Below are 22,212 nucleotides of genomic sequence, written 5' to 3'. Positions count from 1 at the left end.
TATTTTTAAAGAATGCAGTTGCTTTGGACTTATTGCATTTCCTTACATGAAAAAGGCGAATACTTTGTGAATTCCAGTAATATTACGGGTTGTTTTTTTATAAACCAAGAATAAAAAGAAAAATGTTTTCTGAAAGAACTTGAAATGGCTTCGATCGTTTATACTCTTTTATGTGCATATGTCCGTATGTGCATGCTCCATGTTTATGTTTTTACTCGCATATATGTATTTATGTATATGTACATGCATACATACCAGTGAGCTACGGTAGATGAATTCCAAATCGCAATTTGAAGGAAATCAAAATCAAATGAGCATTCAATTGAGGGAAAATAACAAAGCGCAGGAGAACTCACATCAGCAGTCGTACTGCAAGCAACAACGCGCAAACAAATAAGCGATCCGCCACTTGTATAGCTCATACACTCAGTATCCAATAAACACACAGCGCCAGCATGCCACTCACCCCATTTCCCACTCAATCGCTCAGAGTCAGCAATGAGAATTCCTTTACTCTGCTATTGAGTGAATATTCATTTTCAAGTTCATTAATTTCAAGCAAGTATGTGCCAATAAGCAAGCAGTTGGAGCAAAAGAAAAACCACCACCAACAAGCAGCGGCTGAACACTTGCACACTTTGGTGAACACACACAATCATAAACGGACGCCTGCGTACGAGGAATGAACGTAGAGCAACTACAGCTACCAATTGAGCGCTTGGACGATGAACACGGCTAACAGAACGAACAGTCAACACACACAACAGTAGCGCCAGCACCAGCGTTAGCACCAGCACCATTAGCACCACTAGCCACCGCTAGCGGCAGCAATAACAATTACAACAACCATATTGAGCACATTAAGGCGCACCAGCTTGTATGCGAATAGCGGCGTCGCAAACACCAGCGCAAACAACTTCTACACCCAAAGGCAGCAACTTCAGTTGTAAAACGGATGTCGAATGTTGTAGAGGTTTGGAACGGACAAACTTCAACGGACAAAAGCGTAAAACGTAGTATATATACAAAGCACTGCATACTAAGTCTACGATCAGTTTGAAAAGTAAGAAATAAAGAAAACAAAAACAAAAGTAAATCGTAATCGGTGAATTATTCCAGTAGTGATCGTAATCGTGAATGGGAAATAGTTTAATTTATGCGACTATAAATTTTTAAGGCACAAGTGATCGCTACCGACAAGTGATTATGTCAGGAAATCTCTAAAAAAATAAAAATAAAAATAAAAAAAAACAAAAGCACAAAGATTTATGCGTACAATTGTGGAAATCGAATTACTCATCAACTGAAATTAACTTAAATAAAATTTAAATCTATCGCGAAACATTCGATTGCCCGCAAGAGTTATTGTGATCATTAAGGACTTGCGAGCGCAAATATTGAGGTTTATTGGATATTCATAAATTGCAACGAATTTGGAAGTACAGTAAAAGTACCAAAAGAGAAAAAGTTAATAGGAAAAGTTTAAGTACTAAAATAACACACCGCGAGAAATCTTTGCGGTTGAATGGCGTGAAATTGCTTAAGACGATTTATTTTTCATTTACGCGATAAATTGTGTGCGTATTGTGGGCGCGCGATAGCCTGTGAAATTGAATGGCATTCAATGCGCGCAGTAGCTGAAATTTGATAAACTAAAAACGGCTCACTGGAATTTTTGCAATTGAATTTGAATAAGAAGAACTCTTATCGCGGTTTCATTCAAAGAAGAAAGAAATTTCCGTATGTATGTATTTGTGAAACTGTAAACATTAAAGTGCATGCGTTAGTACAAGATCGCCACTGTTGATCGTTGGTTATGCCGACGGGCCGCACAAAATTGTAAAAATAAGTTAAAATATTAAGCGAAAAATTGTAGAGCGATGAAAATTTACATTTGATTCAAAAAAAGCGGAACATTTGTGAATGAATCCTAAGAATTGTAAAATTAAAAGGAAGTAAAAAATTAAGGAGAAATAAAAAATTTAAGTGTAAAATTCGGAAATAAAAATTCACGAAATTATTAAAAATACCTAAATGACAAATTGTAGAATGATTGGAATAAAAAGTTAAGAATAACAGAAAACCAAAAAACAAAAATAAAAAAATTAATTAATGATAAAAAATAAATCAAATTATAAAAAACTATTTTTTTATTTATAAAAATAAAAAACCTACCAAAATAATAAAAACAAAAACAAATTAATGACAAAAAATAAATGTAATTAAAAAAAAAACAATGTTTTCTTACTTATAAAAATAGAAAAGTTATAAAACTAATAAAAACAAGAAGAAATTAATAATGAAAAATAATTAAAAAAATAAATCAAATTAAAAAAAAATATTTTCTTATTTATAAAAATAGAAAACCTATGAAAATAATAAAAACAAAAACAAATTAATAATAAAACATAATTAAAAAAATAATTCTAAATAAAAAACTATTTTCGTATTTATAAGAATAGAAAACCTATAAAAATAAAAATAATTTAAACATAAATCGAATTAAAAAAAAACTATTTTCTTATTTATGAGAACAGAAAATTTACCAAAATAATAAACACAAAAACAAATTGTTGATAATAAATAATTAAAAAAATAAATCTAGTTAACAAAAACTTGTTTCTTATTTATAAAAATAGAAAACTTATAAAAATAATATTAATACAAATAATCAAAAAAAAAAATAAAAAAAATTATTTCTTATTTATAAATATAGAAAACCTATAAAAATAATAAAAAAAATCATAAATCTTATAATAAAAAAATAATAAAAAATAAACAGTTGATAAAAAACATTCAATTAATGAATAGAATCCACAAAAAGTGAAATAGAAAAAAGTTGTGGCATATAAACATAACATATTTTAGCATAAAACATTTAATCAGAACAATCAGAGTTAATTTTATAATTGCCTTTCAATAAAAAAAACAATTCCAAAACCTTTCAATTAAAAAACAAAACTGATCGCCAACTGCTGCGTGAACTCCCACGAAAATTTGTAATACCGAGCATCCCCTAAACTCAACGAAGTGTTCGAGCTCCTCACTCACATCTACCAAACAACCCTCGCTTCGCACACAACCACACAAACAGCGAATTCGCAAACTCAAGCTTAATCAATTAACTTCAATTGAAATGATTCCAGTCCATCTAATCATTAATATTTATTGCAAAATCAAACGTCCAATAATCTGTGCATTACATTCACTCAATTAAAAACGGACTCTACAACGATCGCTGCTCAAAGTTTAAACGACGTCAATGACGAGCATTTTCCCAGCTACCAGTTTGAAAATTTCTCATTGCCGTCCTTGCCCAGCCATAGAAGAAAACGTGAAGACATGCCGCCCTCTGCGTTCTTAGTTGGTTCAACCATTTTGACTACAGCCAAATCAGTGACGAGTAGCAGCAACAGCAACAGCAAGAGCAGCGCCCTCATCAACGCCAATACCACAGCTACAAAATACTTCACAACGAAACAGTTTTCGCCTACGAAAAAAATCACCTCGATTTGCACCTCGCCCTCCCTATCGCCAACACAAGTGACGCCAGCGAAATACGCAGCGGGTAGTCCAACAAATACACACAAATACAATCAGAATAATAATTGTCAAACGGTGCAAAATTACAATTACTTAAGTGCAACGGCGGAACAGCAACAACAGACGCAGTTGGTGGAGGAGCAATACTTGCAACGGCAAGAATATCAATCACAGCCACAGTTGAAGAAATCTTCACAAAAAATGGTGCTGCAAAGTTATGAAAATTATACCTCTTACCACTTACCTGCGCATCATCAACATGCGTCGCATGTGTTGTCGCAACATTTGCCGTTGCCGCAACCGCAACCGCATCAGCATCATCAGCAGCAGCAGCAACAGCAGCAACAGCATCATCATAATCAGCACCACCAACAACAGCAGCAGCAATCGCATCAGTACCAGCAGCAATCGCCGCAGCATCAACAACAACAACATCTGCAGCAGCAGCAGCAGCAGCAAAGCTTGCAATCGCTGGCACAGCAAACACAGCATCACCGTTTGTCTGGTGGCAGTACTGGCAGTGCCTCTGTTAGTTCCTCCTCTTCGTCCAGCGCCTCGACGACAGCCGCTGGCCTTGGCGGTAGTACCTCGGGTTTAAGCACCGGCGCCCCCTCGGTAGTTGATTCACCAAATCCTACCGCCTCTTCGCTCGGCATTGGCTATTTCAATGACATGGCCACCAATTTTGTTGGTGACTATGCGCCATCACATCATCCAACCGCGAATTCATATTACACTGACATCGATGCGAATTTCTTTAGTCAAGGTAAATTTCAATGTTGTGAAAAAATATTGGAGGTCGAAATAAAAATACGAAAGTTTCCTCTACATTTCTATTTATATATATTATATATAATTGGCGCGTACACCCTTTTTGGGTGTTTGACCGAGATTCGAACCGTCGTTCTCTCTGTGAATTCCGAATGGCTACGGCCCATTCGGCTACGGCGGCCGCCAATTTAATTTCTATTCCATTTCTATTTAATGCTCGTTATTCCCGCACTAAGTTGTCGGAATGAAAAGAATCAATTCGATCTGAAAAATAAAAATTAAATAAATAATTGGTGCGTACTCTTCTGTTAGGTGTTTGGCCGAGCTTCTACTCGTATTTGTGGTATGCGTCTGTTGCTCCACAAATCGATCTTACTCTGAAAAATGTAACACAAAACGTTAATGATAGTAGAACGCTTCATTTTTGGCGTTTCAAATTGAATGATAATGCAGAAAAAATTTGAATAACCTTGCATAAATAAAGGATCTTTCAAAAGACGCGCCTAGATGTTGTTTTAAAATAAAATATGCAAAAATTTTGATTATTTCAGGTTTCGCTATTTTTATGCAAAATACGGCGCTTAACGATTGTATATAAAACTGACATAATTTAAATGTCCATCATCGGCACCTCTACAGGTAAAATCAGCCAAAAAGCGATTCTTGAGGGCCCAATTGTTGAGGACGTCGAAATATCCATGTTGAAGGTTGTTCACTAACACTTTGCGCTACAGCAGAAATATTTTCTCCAACAGACTGGCTATCTTCGACAGCATCAGAATCAATTTCTTGACAATTTTTACCCACCTTTGAATGAATTCCTGACTTATTCAGGCGATTATTTCCAAAAAAAAAAAAAAAAAGAAATTTTGCGTTATGTTGTTCTTAAAGATCGACCATTTCCATAAGTTTCCATAATTTTAACGCCTTGTTGTATCCTGTCTACTTGACAAATTTTAAAGATGTCATAAAAAAGGTACCGTCTAGGAATTATTCACCTACTGACCTCTAGGCTTCTCTTTTGAAAGACCTTTTAGAAATATTTGGAAGGCAAAGTGATTTGGGTTCTATGTGAGAACTCGATGATTACAAAACAAAATCCAATAGGGTTTTTCTTACAGAGCGTGGTCCAAACACTTGTATATCGAATATATAATTTTCGCTTGCGTCCTTTGTGGAGTGTTTGGCCGATCTCCTCATATTTGTGATTTGCGTCTTATTATAGTTCCACAAATGGAGGCACCTACAGTTTTATGCCGCCTCGCAATGGCAGATGCTTTTTTATAAGAAGTGGCAGACATACACTCGGAGGTTTGCCATTTCCTACCAAGTGATGATCATTATTACAAAAACTTTTACTATTACTTGGTATTTTGTGATCCGATCCGACTGTAAATGCCGACTGATATGACGAAAAGCCAAAAAAAAAACTTTCGAAAAAACAAAATCAATAAATAATTGGTGCGTACACTTTTGTTAGGACTTTGACTGAGCTCCTCCTCATAGTTGTAGTGTTGGTGTTGATGTTGCTCCACAAATGGAGGGACCTACAGTTTCAAGCCGACTCAAAACGGCAGAATTTTTTATGAGGAGCTTTTCCATGGCAGAAATACACTCGGAGCTTTGCCATTGCTTGCCGAGAGGCGACCGCTATTAGAAAAAAACTGTTTCCATCATTTTGCTGTTTCATGCAGGGACATTCGAACCTACGCACTCCCGAATAGTAGTCACGCTCCAGCCACTTGGCTACGGCGGGCACCGAACGTTTAATCCCCTTAGTTTAATTAGCAAAACTTGTCTATATTTGAAGAACTTATTTCTATAATTTCGAAACGCTTAGTACCCGAAAAATTAGATAATCCCAGAAATGACTCAATATTTTAAGAGATTTTAAATCTCCATTATTCTCTTGTTAATCAGAATGAGCGTCTGAAGTATTTTATACAGTCTAAGCACACGAGCCTAAGGCGGGCTTCTCGTAAAATTTACAGCCTCCAACTTGATTTCGTAAAACAGAAATGTGAACAAGAAACTGAAGCACTTCACATGCAGTGCCAACAGAAAATTTGGAACAGGCTCTATATTACTGGGTTTTGACTATTTAAATAATAAATCTATGTTTAAATGCTTTTCATGTTGAAAGTATCAAAAGACATTGGAAGAACACAGAACCTGTTTTAGAATATATTATTAAATGGGTCGTGGCACATTTCAATATGTAAATTACTTAGTTTTATGAATTAAAACTATTAAAATTAACTATTCAATAACAACTCGTAACCCAACTCGTTTTTCCTAACGAGAGAATAAAATTTCGTCGAGTGTACTACGATGTAAGCTGTTTTCCATAACAAATTCAACTAGATTTTTACATCAATCGAAGTTAACATACTGAAAACGTGTCAGGTGATCTTCATTAAAATTACCAAGGCAAATAAAATTCAACTGATCGTTCTGGTCGTAACCAAATTCTCTCGTATTATTCCTTCACGTGCCGAAGGGCCTAGTAGCCAGCACTCATATTTAATTTTGGTGTATTGGTCATTATAATTATAACTTTTACATATAAATAAAAAAAATCTTTAACAACATCAAGTTTGTAACAAAGATAAGAGTCGAAAAGCTCCTCATAAAGAAAAACCATATAGGAGGAGGAGCTCGGCCAAGCACTCACAAAAAAGTGTAAGCGCCGAACAGAAAACTGTCAAACTTTGTACTAAAACTTGGAAGGAAAGACTTTCAGTTGATGGTCGGTTCCATTATGGGACACAACCCATGGGGTCAGCATATGACCATCATTGGAATCATAGAGGACCCAATGTGCCTGTCTTGCTAGGAGGAGGCGGATAGCACTGAGCACTTTCTCTCTTTGCTAGAGCACGGCTGCGAGTTTTGGGTTCCGATGTCATGAGAATGAGTAATATTCGTTCTCTAAAACTGAAGGATATTTACAGATTTACCAAAGAATCTGGAAAGTTCTCACAGAAATAACTACCTCCATCTCTGTCTCTATTCTTTCCTATCTTTTTCTCGGATACTTTTCTCCTTCCCTCCTTGACTATCTATATATATATATATAATTGGCGCGTACACCCTTTTTGGGTGTTTGGCCGAGCTCCTCTTCCTATTTGTGGTGTGCGTCTTGATGTTGTTCCACAAATGGAGGGACCTACAGTTTCAAGCCGTTTCGAACGGCAGATATTTTTATGAGGAGCTTTTCCATGGCAGAAATACACTCGGAGGTTTACTATTGCCTGCCGAGGGGCGACCGCTATTAGAAAAATGTTTTTCTTATTTTTGGTGTTTCACCGAGATTCGAACCGACGTTCGCTCTGTGAATTCCGAATGGTAGTCACGCACCAACCCATTCGGCTACGGCGGCCTCCTTGACTATCTACTCTCTTGTCAGAGCTCTAAATACCATGGGCTTTTTAGCCTGAGTGTTTTAGGAGCCAAGAAATCTCCTGGTGCTCTTTGGCTCGACCTTCTCAAATTTCAATTTCAATTTTCAATTGGTGCGTGTGATTTACGCCCTTCCTTCGTTCCAGTTACCTGTTCTTGTTTAATTTGGTTTAGACGGTATAACGTACATTGCAGAATATTTTTTGGAAGGTCGGCACCACTATGCATTTAATGATAAGAAAAATATGATTTTCATTCCGCTTTCATGCTTAGTATAAGCATTTCTAAGATATAACATAGAATTATTAGATTGTCATTTTGATGTTATTGCACAAATGGAGGGACCCACTGTTTTAAGCCTACTCAGAACGACAGACATTTTTATGACTAGCTTTTTCATGGCAGAAATACACTCGGAGGTTTCCCATGGCCTATCGAGGAGCGCCCGCTATGAGAAAAAACTTTTTTCTTCATTTGGTGTTTCACGGAAACTCGATTCTACGGTCACCAAATTCCGAATGGTATATACATAAATATATATTCGAACGTCATGAAAACTTTCGCGTCAATAGCACTTTCGAACCTGTTGCATTTTTCAATCGTTTAAATTATCATCCCACAATTTATGTTCCTGACGTTTCACTGTGAGACAATTTTTTTTTTCAATAAGTACAAACTATTTTAGTTCCATTTATACGGCCACACGCTCTCCAAAGTTTTTCAGGTACACAATGTATGGTATTTTCTACCTTCAGGACATGAAGTAGAGGGTAAGCCATTAAAACTGTTTACTTCGACATTTTAAATAAACGAATAGTTTATTAAAAAGTTGTGACATTTGCATTATGATAAAAGGTGTACGCATACATTTACTACAAATTTCGGTAAATAAGTTCCGCGCGACGTTTTGAGTTTTAATGAAATTTTCAATAGCAATGGATTACTATGATACATGAAAAAGCGAGTGGAAGCTAGGTGGACTAATTTGGCCACATGCAAAGCAGCAAAAGTTATGTGTAGAACTAACGACCAAAAACTGACTTAATTCGTACTTACGCTCTCGCGAAAGGAGACAGGTCATAATCTATTGGCTGCACATGCGTACAAGATAGGGATTGCTAGCAACGACAAATGCAGAAAGTGCAGAGAGGATGTTGAGGAAACTTTAGAACACTTTCTGTGCGTTTGCCGGCATTATTAAACCGGGCTTTAAAATGCGTGGGAGCCCCACTGTTTGAGGGTCTGGAAGACGTCTCAAAAGCGGGCCTCCCAGCTCTTCGCCAAAAGCGTTGACATCGTACATGATGTCTAGTTTTAGTATTCATAGAGGTCGGTCTCCATCTGGTATCGCTAGGGACCAAAAGCTGTATGCGTAGCTCAATGCCAATCAAGCTAATCTAATCTTTCAATAGCATTTTGGCATAATCTTGTCTTAATTTTATCAATGGCTCGTCGAATTTTTCCTTCAGTTAGGAAATTGTTACGAAGAATTTTGAAATGTTCTTTCACAAGCCCTAAAAAACAATTCGTCAAATTGCATAATATTGGTGGCCAATTCACATTTTTGAGGATTTTTATGCATTCTAAAGAGGTGTTATTTTGATATTCAAACAAAAATCTTTTTTTTTAATATAAATGATCAGATGTTTATTTCATTATAAAGAGGAAGATATGCGGTTAATAGTGGAAAATAACATCAGGCAAATGACCACCACGACCACGCTTACAGGACAATATCCTTTTCATGAAATTTTCTATAACCGAATTGCTAAGGGGCTGCGCTATGTCCTCGATAGCCTCACGAATTCCATCTTTGAGGTCTTGAATCGACCGTGGGCTGTTGGCGTAGACCTTCTCTTTCACGTGGCGTAGGCCTTTCTGATCACCTCTTCGAGGGATAACACGGTCCGGAAACATTAATGTGTTCGTAGCTTGTGTGGCACGTAGAGCCGCCTTGTTGAAAATAAACGTTTTATAAAGGGTTTTTCAATAAGGGCGGGTAGATGTTGAAATGGAATAAAATGGCGTTTGCTGTGTGGCCCGTAGCGCCGTCCTGCTGGAACCACATGTCGTCTAGGTCTACATATATGGTTCAATATGGGCCATAAGAAATTGGAAGGGCCACCACGTCTACCGAAAAATGGCCGCAATACGCGCAACGTTTGCGTTAATGAACACTCATTTTGATAATAAAGTTGTATCATTTGAACGTGCTGTTCAATCGTGTAACTTGCCATGATGATTTGGCATAAACAACTGAATAATAAACAAAAGATTTGACAGATGTCACCAAAACAAAATGGCTGCCATAGGGCGCCAAAATCGACCCGCGCCAATTGAAAAACCCTTTATAAGCCTGGTCATCCATGAATAAGCCTCAACGCTCATAAATAACAGTTATCAAACAACAGCACTGTAAGGTCGACAAAATTAATTACGCCAAATTCAAAATTGGACTCTACATTGGACGGAAAGAGCGAAAATGCATGTGAATAGAAGTCTATAGCTACAAATTTTTGGCAACCCAACTGGATTAATAAAAATAAATGGCAAATAACGCAGGGTCCTGAAGTCAGAAGATACAAAATTTCTTTATTTGCTTTCATCGTTACCTCTCATTTAGTACTTCAAGTCTTTCTTTGCCATGGGAAACTTCAAACACCACCAATTGAGAAAAATATCACCGATTGCATTTGAGGTCGGCCTAAAATTGCCAAGCCAGTAAGAGTCTCACGTATTATTGAAACCTTTTATTTTTAGACCAAAGTAAATGATACGAACAGCGTTATTTATTTTCAATATATAAGTATATACATACATGCATATACATATGTAATGCCATACGTAAATAAGTTTAAATGAAAATTGATAAAATTTTAACCCACACATCTCTTTCATGCCCGCGAGCCTCTGAAGTATTTGCCATTCGTCTACAATACTTTTAATGAAATTACAAATGCCCTACGTTCCGAGAAATTAGCGCAATAAGGATGCTTTAATTAAAAATCGTGTTTACTTATTGTCTTACATTTGCACGCATTTGATAAGATTTTTCATAGCAGCCACTTAACACCTTCGCCGCATCAGCACGCCTACTGCTGTCAGAAGTTAAATAGTGACAACATCAAGTCAAGGAGCCACTATCTCCCATTGCCTTCGCTGTAGCTTAGAAAATTAATATTGACATCAAAGAGCGATTTCGTGTTGCATGCCACAAATATACTTGTATGTAATACTAAAGTAGCTACAGCAGCTCTGACTGAAATAAAATGAAACTTTAATTATATACTCAACGCCGCTGCTGCAAGTTAATTGCGCGCTAACGAGGGTGTGAACTTGTGATAAATGCAAATATAAATACTCGCAAAGCACATATAAATATTTACACTCACACACACACACACACACACACACATTTACCGCCTCTAAATGTGAGTGCACGCTTTGCGGGTTGTAGGTTGTTGGCTGCGGCCGAATAGGCTGAGTGAAATGTTGAACGACGCGCGGGGTACAACTTTTAAAATAATTAAATCGCAATTTATTCAAATTCCCAAACAAGCATTCCGGCATTCCTTATGTGGCATAAAGCAGTCATCGGCGGTAATCATTTTTAGTGAGTATTCTATAATCGCAGGCTTCTAAGCATGTTTTTGTGCGTGCGTGTGTGTGCGAAGCTGTGGGTGGCTGTTAAATACAGCCGATATGCATGTGTGTGCGTGTGGTTATATTTATGAGGGTTGTGTCAGTCGCGTATGCAGCAACAAGTCGTCAATAAATGTGTGCATGTGTTGCAACAACAGTGACACTACCGTGCGACCGCAACTCTGGGAATCAACAAGTTTCAATTGCTTTGTTCTGCCCGCAGTTTTTTGTCTGCGAGCGCAAATGACACCCCGCCGAGTGGTTGTGATTTTATATATTGCTTATACACTTATACACACACATGCATATATGTCATGCGCCTAACTAAGTCTATTATTTGGGTGATTTGGTTGATGATTTAGAACGAAGAGTGGCACTTATTTAAAATATCGATGCTTGCATATTTTTGTGCCTTGATTAAGAGCTGGAATTTAATGAATTGTGAATTGGTGAATTGAAGTGGACTAAGTATTATTTTCGATTGAAGCAATGACCTCTTGAAATAAAATATTTTAGGCATAAAGGCAATAAATTTTGTGAATACCAACTTGAATTAAAGTTAATTATTTAAGAATTGGATCAAACCGATTACGCTGATGCACATTCTGTATGGGTGTACACTCCGTTAAAAAAATGTCTATAAAAAAATCTCTATAACCCATTATTAAAATATTGTTAAAATTAAAAAAAAAAGTTCGACATACGAGTAAATAAATGGTGAATATTATCTGGAAGTTATGCCGTAATTCGGTAGAGTACACCAGAAATGTGGAAAAAACCTTCAATTTTTGCACGCTGTCTTAAAAGTGCATACATAAAGGGTTTTGCAATAAGAGGTGTTATTTTGATATTATTATTTTTAATATAAATGATCGAATGTTTATTTCATTATAGAGAGGAAGGTATGCCGTTAATAGTGGAAAATAACATCAGGCAAATGACCATCACGACCACGGTTACAGGACAATATCTTTTTCATGAAATTTTCTATAACCGAATTGCTAAGGGGCTGCGCTATGTCCTCGATAGCCTCACGAATTCCATTTTGAGTTCTTGAATCGACCCTGAGCTGTTGGCGTGGCCCCTTTCACGTGGCCCCAAAGAAAAAATTCACAAGGTGTTAAATCACAAGATTTCGGTGGCCAATTGTGATTACCTATTCGAGAGATAACACGGTCCGCAAACTTTTCCCGTAAAAGATCAATGGTTTCGTTGCTTGTGTGGCACGTAGCGCCACCTTGTTCTAAATAAACGTTGTTCAGATCAATACCATCCAATTCCAGCCATAAAAAATCGTTAATCATATCTCGATAGCCTTTTATTGTATATTATATAGTAAGAGCGCTTCAACTTTTGAACTTTTTTGAATAGAACACAAACGGTTTGACTTTTTTAACTAATTTTTTTTTTATTATCGAGTTTGAACACATACATTTAAGTATGAAATTCGATTTCTTTTGCATGACCACCGCATGCACGTTTTACGAAGTCCAATCGTTGAACCTAATTTTCGACCACTCTTTTGCATAAATCGGCCGAAATTCCAGCAATTTCGCGTTCAATATTGGCTCTGAGCTCACAAATCGTCGCCGGCTTGTTACTGCAGACCAATGACTTCACATAACCCCAAAACGGGACGGCTTGTTAAATGAACCGTAAAATGGCCGTAATGCTCTTAAAGTAGCAGCAACAGAACGATTATTTTCATAAAAAATTTACACGATTTGCAATCGTTGCTCAAGTGTGTAGCGTTCCATGATGAAATGTATACTAATGAAGTTTACAAATGACAAGCGAAAAATAAAAAATGTTGCGTCGTTCGCCCTCCCTATCGGAAAAAAGTTGAAACGCACCTATTGAATAACCCTATATATTTAAATAACACCTGTTATTGGAAAAACTTTCATATTGTTTGTCATAACTTTCCAAAATCTTGGCCAATATTGGTATCGGGTGATCTAATTGGAGGTACTTCTTCCAATAAGGTGTTTTGACAGATCACGCGTGACTACTGTCAAACTAAATACATAATTTTTTCAGTATTCATTGATGGTATTCATCATGGAAAAACTTGCCCTTCAACACCGTTTACAAATCGTTCAACTGTATTAACACGTTCCCGCCGGCGCTGTTATTCATGGTCTTCGCCCACAGACGGCAATGTTTAAGTCTTTTCGCTCTATCGGAAGCGATTGCAGGTCATAAAACGAAATTTTTTCATAAGGGTAGTCGTTTATGGCATCTCATCTCATAGGTACCGTTTAATAAAGTACCATTGGTGGTACACGCCGCCTCATGAAGCAATCTTGTGCGGGCCACCGGTGGTACGCGCCGCCCCATGAAGCAGACTTGTGCGAGCCACCGGTGGTACGCGCCGGCGTGAACGTGTTAAGAAAATCGACGCTCTGTGAAAAGTGTTCATCGCGCGCTCAGGCCAACTTATGGCGTACAGCCATTACATCCATTGAAAACAACCGTTTGGTGTGGCCTATGAGCTGGAAAAATCATCGGTCCATATTTCTTCGAAGACGAGGCTGGCGCCAATGTAACAGTGAATGGCGAACGCTATCGCGCCATGATGATAAAGGACCTTTTCTTGTCGGAAATCGAAGTGCGTGATCTCCACTATATTTGGTTCTAACAAGACGGCGCTATTTGCTATACAGCCCGTGAAACAATGGATTTACTGCGCCGTCGTTTCGGTGAGCAATTCATCTCTCGTTTCCGACCAATGGAGGGACCTGCAGTTTCAAGCCGACTCCGATGTTTTTTTGAGGATCTTTTTCATGACAGAAATACACTCAGAGGCTTGCCATTGCCTGCCAAGGGGCGATCGCTATTAAAAAAACTGTTTCTTCATTTTGGTGCTTCACTGAAATTTGAACCTATGTTCGCCGATTGGTAATCATGCGCGAACCCATTTGGCTGCGGTGTCCGCAGTCAAAATGCTATGACATTTTTTAAGATTTTAAAAGTCGAAAAATAAAATATTACCGCTGAAAAGTAAAATTAATCACAACCAGATCATAATACACTCGTTGAACTTTCTCAATAGCCACTAATTTCGAATTTTAAGGATTCGAAATTTTAATTTGAAAAGTTTTAGGTTTACTCCAACCCAGTTTGCTACTCTCGTGAGTCGTTAATCGTTAAATTTTGTCGCGAATTTGTTGTTCTTATAATTTCAAATCAGAAATACCACGTAATTATTACCAAGTAACCAGTTAAAATGATACCGGGCGTGGTCTGAATATCTCTATTATATATAAATGAGAAAATTAACCAAAAAATTAATTGGAATTGAATTAATATTCGTGCTCAAGAACTACTCCATTAAATAAATTCCTGTATCGATTTAAAAATCGTCTAGGTATGTTGGAGTTTAAAGTGGTTTTATTAATAATTACACAAAAATTAATATTTATAAATTCGGCAGTTCTCAAACTCCACCAAGTTGAGAAAGAAGAACATATTGTAGTTACCCAGACTAAGCACGATTAGCGGCAATTTGTGTTTTTGAGGTCTATCCAGAAAACATAGGTAGGTCATTGAAAACGAAACTAAGCCATTGAGTTGCCAAGTCAAAATGATTTTCTTTACACGTTTCTAACAAAGCAAGTTAATTTAAGAGAAGGGCTCGAAATATTTCATTGGATAATTCACTTATTCACTGACGGCTTTTCTGCCACTTAGACGGCACAAACTTCTGTCTCGCAACGATATTCAATCTGTATTACCTGAAAACAGAGTTGCAATCCTCTTTTTCCACCGAAAGCTTACACAACTTTCATTAGATTTTATAATTTTTCAAATACATAAATTATTATCACCTCGGCAACACGATTTTGGATGAGGTGAACAGCGGAATTCTGCAATGGCCTCAATAAAGAAGACAGACTTAGATGTTTAGTGCGACCTATGTGATTATCCCATTTTGTACAAATTTCAAGATTCATCGCATTTATCGATTACAAGTTTGAATGCATACCCGAACTCATGCGCAATTATTCAACTCTTTAAATTTTCCTACTGGGTTACCCCTGAAGATGCTACTTTCGCGTACCAAGTAGGAGGAGAATTCTGCGCCTCAATGCTTCATCTCTTGGTAGCATGTATTTATATACTACATACACACACATACATAACTGCGAGTTAGAGAACCTTTCTCAGGCATGTACGAGTATCTGCGCAGTATCGAAAGCAAATTTATGTTTTACCCCAAGCACAAAAACAAACACACGTAAATTGGTACACAAGTGAACATCAGACAGAGATAGCCGACAGTTGTTGAGAATAGAGCTTTTGGCTACCATGAGTCGCTATATTCGAGCGCTCAAAGATGTATGACCAGAAAACACGTTATGAATTACTTCTTTGGCTGTGGATGAATGAACGTAAAAACGAATGAATGCTTTCCTTTCTGCGACGCTTACAAATGAGCGAGTAAATGAACTTTTTTGTCGTAATTTCGTTTTATTCGCTATATTCAACAGGTTTGTGTGAGCATTTACAGCGAATTTTCTCACTACTCGCATCATTTGCTCGCGGTCACTATTTTTCTCCATTACGAAATGCCTTTCTAAGTGCTTGTTTTGTGTGTATGTGTTTTTTTTTTTTGTTTGTTTTTTTGTGTAATCATTTGTTCGTACTCAAATTTGTGTGCGCTGTGTAATGAATGAATCAACGCTCGTCTATACCTCTGTTACCATATTTTCAATACATTTGCCTAAGTTTGGTTGGAGCAATGTTGGAGCAGTGCGCTCTTTTGATGTACTCACACGTCACACACTTACAAACACGTATGTATGTGTGCACTCCCAGCGACAATCACCCGATTCATTTGCTCTGCTTACTCTGAATATAGGAGTATACATACGTATGTATTGTTCGCGACTTTTTGTTTTTGTTGCACTTGGAGCTCATTTTATTTTGCTATGTTTTTGTATTGGTGCTGAGTTGGGTTTTGATTGGTTTTCGAATTACATCGAATCAGCGCTTCCACTAAATATAAGGGGCATAGCAATACTTACAAGTAGGTGTTCTTGTATGCGTAGTGGCGTGTTAAAGATAAGAAGATTGGATGATGGACACGCCTTCTAAGAAATCTGGCTGCTTGAAGTATACGAATTTAATGCACGTATATTTATGTATGCACGTATGCATGTACTATGTATGAATTCAAGTGATTGAAATTGCTTAGGCTACGGTAAGCTAACTAGAAAACATGCATATGTATATATGTACATAGTACGTGCATATTACCTAATTAAACATCAGAACCTAGAATCCCCAACATTCTTCGATGCCTTCTGACATAACTTTTGAAACACTTTATATTATATTTTCATGTTGATGTACTCATTAAGTCGTTGATGTCAATTAATTTTAGGCAGCACGCGTGGTTTTTTATTTTAACTTTGCTAGTACATTTTTTCTTTTTTATTTACATATTCTTCAATATGTAAGTTAAAATATATAATTTTTCAAAAATATAAAATATTGGTGCCGATTAAATTAGACTAAATTTTCGAAGTAGTAGGACTTTTTGCATGTGCATATACGAATTGTCTTACTCGTTAACCATCACTTATGTATGTTATTGTGTAGTGTTTTGGAGGCAAAATTTTGAATTCACATCATAGACAAATGTTTGAAATAGAGTCTGATTTTTTTATTTTTATTTTTTTCATAGTAAGAACATGTTTTACCCCTCGTCAAATTTATCACCGATTCATGGATTTCGTTGGCGAATTCTATAAAACTTTACAGTGAAATGGTGGTTAGCGTGATTTATCCGGGGATCTTAAGTTCTTCCATCCAAGCACTGAGCACTCTTATAAGAAAAGTTAATGGGTCAACGTCTTCTTATGCCTTTCTAAGTGCAACTCTCTTACACTGCCTTACACCCAATGGCTCAGAACCTCTTTAGTACGAGCATTCGTTTGAGAAGTCATATAGATATTAGTTTTACCAAAGCCTAGTAGCAAGCTTTCCGTTCGCCAGAGCTTTAAATTTTTTTAGATGCCCAGAAAAATATGAAAAACATATACTTATAAAAAGCTGTCTTCACACGATATGAAACATTAACAACACTTTTCTATTAGTTCAAAGTAATATTAGTATGTTATGTATGTTTACAGCGTCAACAGCTCACTGAAAGCACCCTTTTTTCTTTCAGGCTACAGCAGTAATCAGCACGAGCACAGCAACAACAGCCCGCCCCCGCAAACGCAACAGCAGACGCAAAATGGAAACAACAATGCATCGCTGCTCTCACATGCGCAACAGCAACAACAACAACAATCCCAGCAGTCCAATAATCCCGCCGCCAACAATAATGCGTCAGCCGTCAACGCCAACCAGACGGGCGGTCAGACACCCAGCCACAACAACAACAACAGTGCCAATTTGAATTACATGCAAATGGCGATGCGAAACTCCGCTGCCAACGCAGCACTCTACACCCAGCATCAGATGAAAGAGGAGCCTGGCACACAAAATGCATCCTCCTATTCGAGCCTCGGCAGCGGCAATAGCAATGGTCAAACCGATCCCGCTGATCTTTCTGTTTCATCCGTTTATGGTTTGCCTGCTCATCTGGCCGGAGCTGCTGCTGCGGCAGCTGCGGCTGCTGCATCGGGTGTGCATTACGATGACAACGACTATCATAGCACGATTTCATCGCAAGAACACCAGAGCTATCAGGATGGTGGTGCCGATTTTTATGGCATTACAACGGCGACTAATGAACAGAAGTACAATGCCTACGGACGGTCACCATTTCCCGATGCATATGGCTCCGATTATGGGCCTTACGATCCGTCACGATTTCCAACGATGAGCGGGCAATCGCCAATCGATCAGTGGGGCGTACATCATGCAGGGCAACATTCGGCGACGTATATGAATACGATGAGTTTGGAAAAGGCACTGATGGGCGCGTATCCCATGCAAGGCGGAGTGCCGTGCTTTACGGGCTCTGGGCCCATACAACTGTGGCAATTTCTATTGGAACTGCTAATGGACAAGACGTGTCAAGGCTTCATTTCGTGGACTGGTGATGGCTGGGAGTTCAAGCTGACCGATCCTGATGAGGTGAGTTGTGAAAAATTAAACACAAAAAGATAAAACCTTAGAATTCGATCGAAAAACAAATACTAAGACTAACGGCAAGGGCAGGTTCTAAAGCTCAAACCAAAAAAAGAAAAAATAGACAAGAATACAAATCAAGCAGATCTTAAAATGCAGTTTTATGTTCGAAAAGTAACAAGCTTGAAGTAAGAGCTGATGATATATAAAATTCAAAGCCATATTAAGGCTAAGACTTACCATAAAATCAAAAAGGAGTACTAAGGTTTAGATAAGAATCGAGGCCAAAACTAAAATTAGGTTAGAACAAAATCAAAATCAAAAGAAAGAACAAAACCCAAAGTGTGACCGAAACTAAAACTGCGTTTACAGCATATATGTGAGGGTTAGACTAAAATTTACATCAAATCTGAATTACAGCTAAGTCGGATAATAGAACTACCGCTGACATAAGACAACAACTAAAAGCGAGACTAATTCCATTCTTTACTATAAGCACACTTTGCAGCTCAAAATTAGTGCAGAGGTTTTCATAGCTGGTTTTACCTAATTTAGGTATTCTAATTTAATGACCCCCTCAGCTTCGTCACTTTGGCTCCAGTTTTCGAGACTACGGCATAAAAAAATTTACCGTGGGGCAGCTGAGAGCCCTAACAAGCAAAGCAACAATCATTAAAGTCATAAATTTTGAAATGAAAAACCATTGAAATATTAATTATATATCGGGTGTTCTTTAGGTAAAATGGTTGAAGTGCCGGTCTGGCACTCCTCAAGTAGCACTAAAGCGCCGTTTTTATACGGGTGTTCTTTAAGAGCTTGAGAAATTGAAATCATTATTGGAACGATTTTGTTTTTATTATAATTCGGTAGAAAATTCCATGGCATTTATTTTTTGAATATCATATCCAGCATAAGTCCACCGTGGCTACGAGTTGCATGGTCCATTCGAGTAGTCCAATTTTTCAATAAATTTGAGCCCAAACTGCAAAAATGCCATGCAAACGATGGTCATTTCGTTTCAATTCTTGCACGAGCTGTATATTATGACAAGTAAGCCAAGATCCTTACGTAAAATTTTCCATGTAGTCGTAGCACAAAGGCCAACAATTTAAGAATGGCACGAATCGAGATTTCGGCTTTTTCTTCGGCACTTCGCTAACAGATTTACTTTTTCAAAGTAAATTTCCACCATTTGGAAGTGTTGTTCTGGCGTTAAACGTTTTATAATGACTTGCCAAAGCTTACTGAACAGAAAGGTCAGCTGTCAAACCATAGTTAACGATATCGATAGTTCTCACGCAGCTAAAAACACGCACGATACTAAATAAGAAATTGCATAAAACGGAGGACTCCATTAAACTTAGAAGTCCCCAATTAAGTAAAATCAACTATTCAAATCTTGGCCAAAGCAAAAAAAGTCCAAGTGAAAGTCGCCGTGCTATCAGTTATAAAATAAATAACGTTCTTCCAGTAAAACAACAACACTTATTTTTAATTTGCTTACAGGTTGCGCGTCGCTGGGGCATTCGCAAGAATAAGCCAAAAATGAACTATGAAAAGCTCAGCAGAGGCCTGCGTTATTATTACGACAAAAACATTATCCACAAGACGGCTGGCAAGCGCTACGTTTATAAATTTGTTTGTGATCTACAGAACCTAATCGGGTAAGTTAAGTGGCACAATGAGCGCTTGGAATAATTTTTAATTGTTTCATTTCGAATTTGCTTGCAGCTATACACCGGAAGAATTGTGTGCTAAATATGACCTCAAGACGGACAAGAAAGATGACGATTAAAGCATTGTTTGAGGGCAGTCCGCCAAGGCAAACAATAAAATTAGCTATGACTGCAGCAACGAGCCCCCAAGCCACCCACACAACTCAAGGCGCGCTTTCAGCAAGAATGCGAACTTTATGAATGCCAAAAGGTGTGAGATCATCATTCTACTCCTGTGCAGTTCAAATCGCCAATGTGGCTGGCTCCAGTGCTGTGCAAGAGGTGAGGTGCGGTGCGATGCGATGCGGTGCATTCATGTAAATGTGGATTCTTCCAAATGTGCTTAATTTCAAAAGTACATAAATACTTTACATATAAACGCATATATACACACACACACACATATGCAATTATATTTAAAAATACTTATATTATACAGTTAAAGATGCCTTTTTTACAAACATTTCGCTATTTTCTGTGCTTACTCATGCCTAAGTTTTAAGTCATCTAATATGATTTAAGTTAATTCATTTGGGGAGATTGCATACTTACACATGTACATACACAGCATACATGCACGTACGGCTGTGTGTACATGTACGAACAGTGCGATTTGAAATGCAATGGAAGCGCGCACAAAGCGACAGTAGAAAAATTATGCTGACGTGAAAACATAAAAATCGTGATCATAATTTTAAGTTTGCACAACAGTTTTATGTTATAGCGCAAAATAAAATATATTTTAAATATATAAAATATTTTAAATATTTACAAAACAACGCAGATAACATTTCAATATTACTTTTAAACTAAAAATATGAATAACAATGTTGTAAAAATGTAATAAAATTTAAGTTAGAGAGTAAAAGTAAAGTAGAAAGTAAACCAGAAAATATTGATAAAATAAAAACTTCTGTATAGTGCCTAGAAAGTTTGTAAAGCGCAGTGTTTCATAAGTGTTATTGTTTAATTTAGTAGATTATGATTTTTGAAATTACAAAAAAAAATTAAATTTATATGTAATAAAATTATATGTAATAAAATAAATTGAGTTAAAATAAAAAATAAAAGGCTTACAAATTTCAATGAAATAAAATAAAGCAGGATATGAAAATAAACAACAACAGTATGAACAAAAGTAAAATAAAAAAGATTGCAAAATAAAATGAAATGAAATACAAAAATAAAAAAATAGTATAAAATAAAATGAAACAAAAGAAAAAAGTAATAAAAAAACAATAATACAAAATGATATAAAATTAAATGAAATACAACAAAATAAATTAATTAAAAAAAAATTAATTGAAATGAAGTATGATACAATATATTAAAATAAAATAATGTAAATTAAAATGAAATAAAATAAATTAAAATTAAATTAAATAAAACGAGTTAAAAGGAAATATAAAAACTAAAAAAAAAAATATAAATATGAGCGAGAAAATATAACAAAACAAAATGAAATAAAATAAATTGACATAAATTAAATAAATTAAAATGAAATAAAATAAAACAACATAAATTAAAACTAAATAAATTGGCTAAATTAAATAAAGTGAAAAAAAATAAATTTAACTGAAAAAAAATATATAAAACAAAACGAAATAAAATAAAATTAAATTAATAATAATACAAAATAAAATGATAATAAATACAAAAATTAAATAAAAATGCAAAAAAAAGAAACAAAAAGATAAAATTATAAACAAAAAACAATAATACAAAATAATATAAAATTAAAGGAAATAAAACAAAATAAATTATTTAAAAAAAATTAAATAAAATGAGGTATAATAAAATAAAAAAACGAGTTAAAACGAAATATAAAAAATAAAAATATATATTATATATAAGAATGAACGAGAAAATATAACAAAACAAAACAGAATAAAATAAAATAATTCACATAAATTAAAATGAAAAAAATAAAATAAATGAAAATGGAATAAAATAAAATAAAATAAAATAAAATAAAATAAAATAAAATAAAATAAAATAAAATAAAATAAAATAAAATAAAATAAAATAAAATAAAATAAAATAAAATAAA

General features: G+C 36.0%; 1 protein-coding gene across 1 annotated transcript; it reads left to right on the top strand.

Moving 5' to 3' along the window:
• Positions 1 to 2,825: 2,825 nt before the first annotated feature.
• Positions 2,826 to 21,124, top strand: LOC129236346 (ETS-like protein pointed). Its single transcript, XM_054870688.1, has 6 exons — positions 2,826 to 3,432; positions 3,601 to 3,633; positions 3,745 to 4,309; positions 17,537 to 18,453; positions 19,954 to 20,111; positions 20,179 to 21,124. The coding sequence occupies exons 1-6, from the start codon at positions 3,343 to 3,345 to the stop codon at positions 20,240 to 20,242; spliced, it is 1,827 nt and encodes a 608-aa protein (XP_054726663.1). The 5' UTR covers positions 2,826 to 3,342; the 3' UTR covers positions 20,243 to 21,124.
• The last annotated feature ends 1,088 nt before the right edge of the window (positions 21,125 to 22,212 follow it).

This window comes from Anastrepha obliqua, chromosome 1 (assembly GCF_027943255.1).
Source record: "Anastrepha obliqua isolate idAnaObli1 chromosome 1, idAnaObli1_1.0, whole genome shotgun sequence".
NCBI classification, from domain to species: Eukaryota; Metazoa; Arthropoda; class Insecta; order Diptera; family Tephritidae; genus Anastrepha; species Anastrepha obliqua.
The sequence above is the reverse complement of the archived record's forward strand: the minus strand, read 5'-3'. Positions and strand labels throughout refer to the sequence as shown.

Excerpts from the sequence above, each read along its gene's own strand:
- LOC129236346 (XM_054870688.1), top strand. The coding sequence starts at position 3,343 with ATGCCGCCCTCTGCGTTCTTAGTTGGTTCAACCATTTTGACTACAGCC. Across the intron at positions 3,634-3,744 it reads AAACGGTGCAAAATTACAAT|ATGGTGCTGCAAAGTTATGA; the intron begins TACTTAAGTGCA and ends TCTTCACAAAAA. Across the intron at positions 18,454-19,953 it reads AGCTGACCGATCCTGATGAG|GTTGCGCGTCGCTGGGGCAT; the intron begins GTGAGTTGTGAA and ends ATTTGCTTACAG.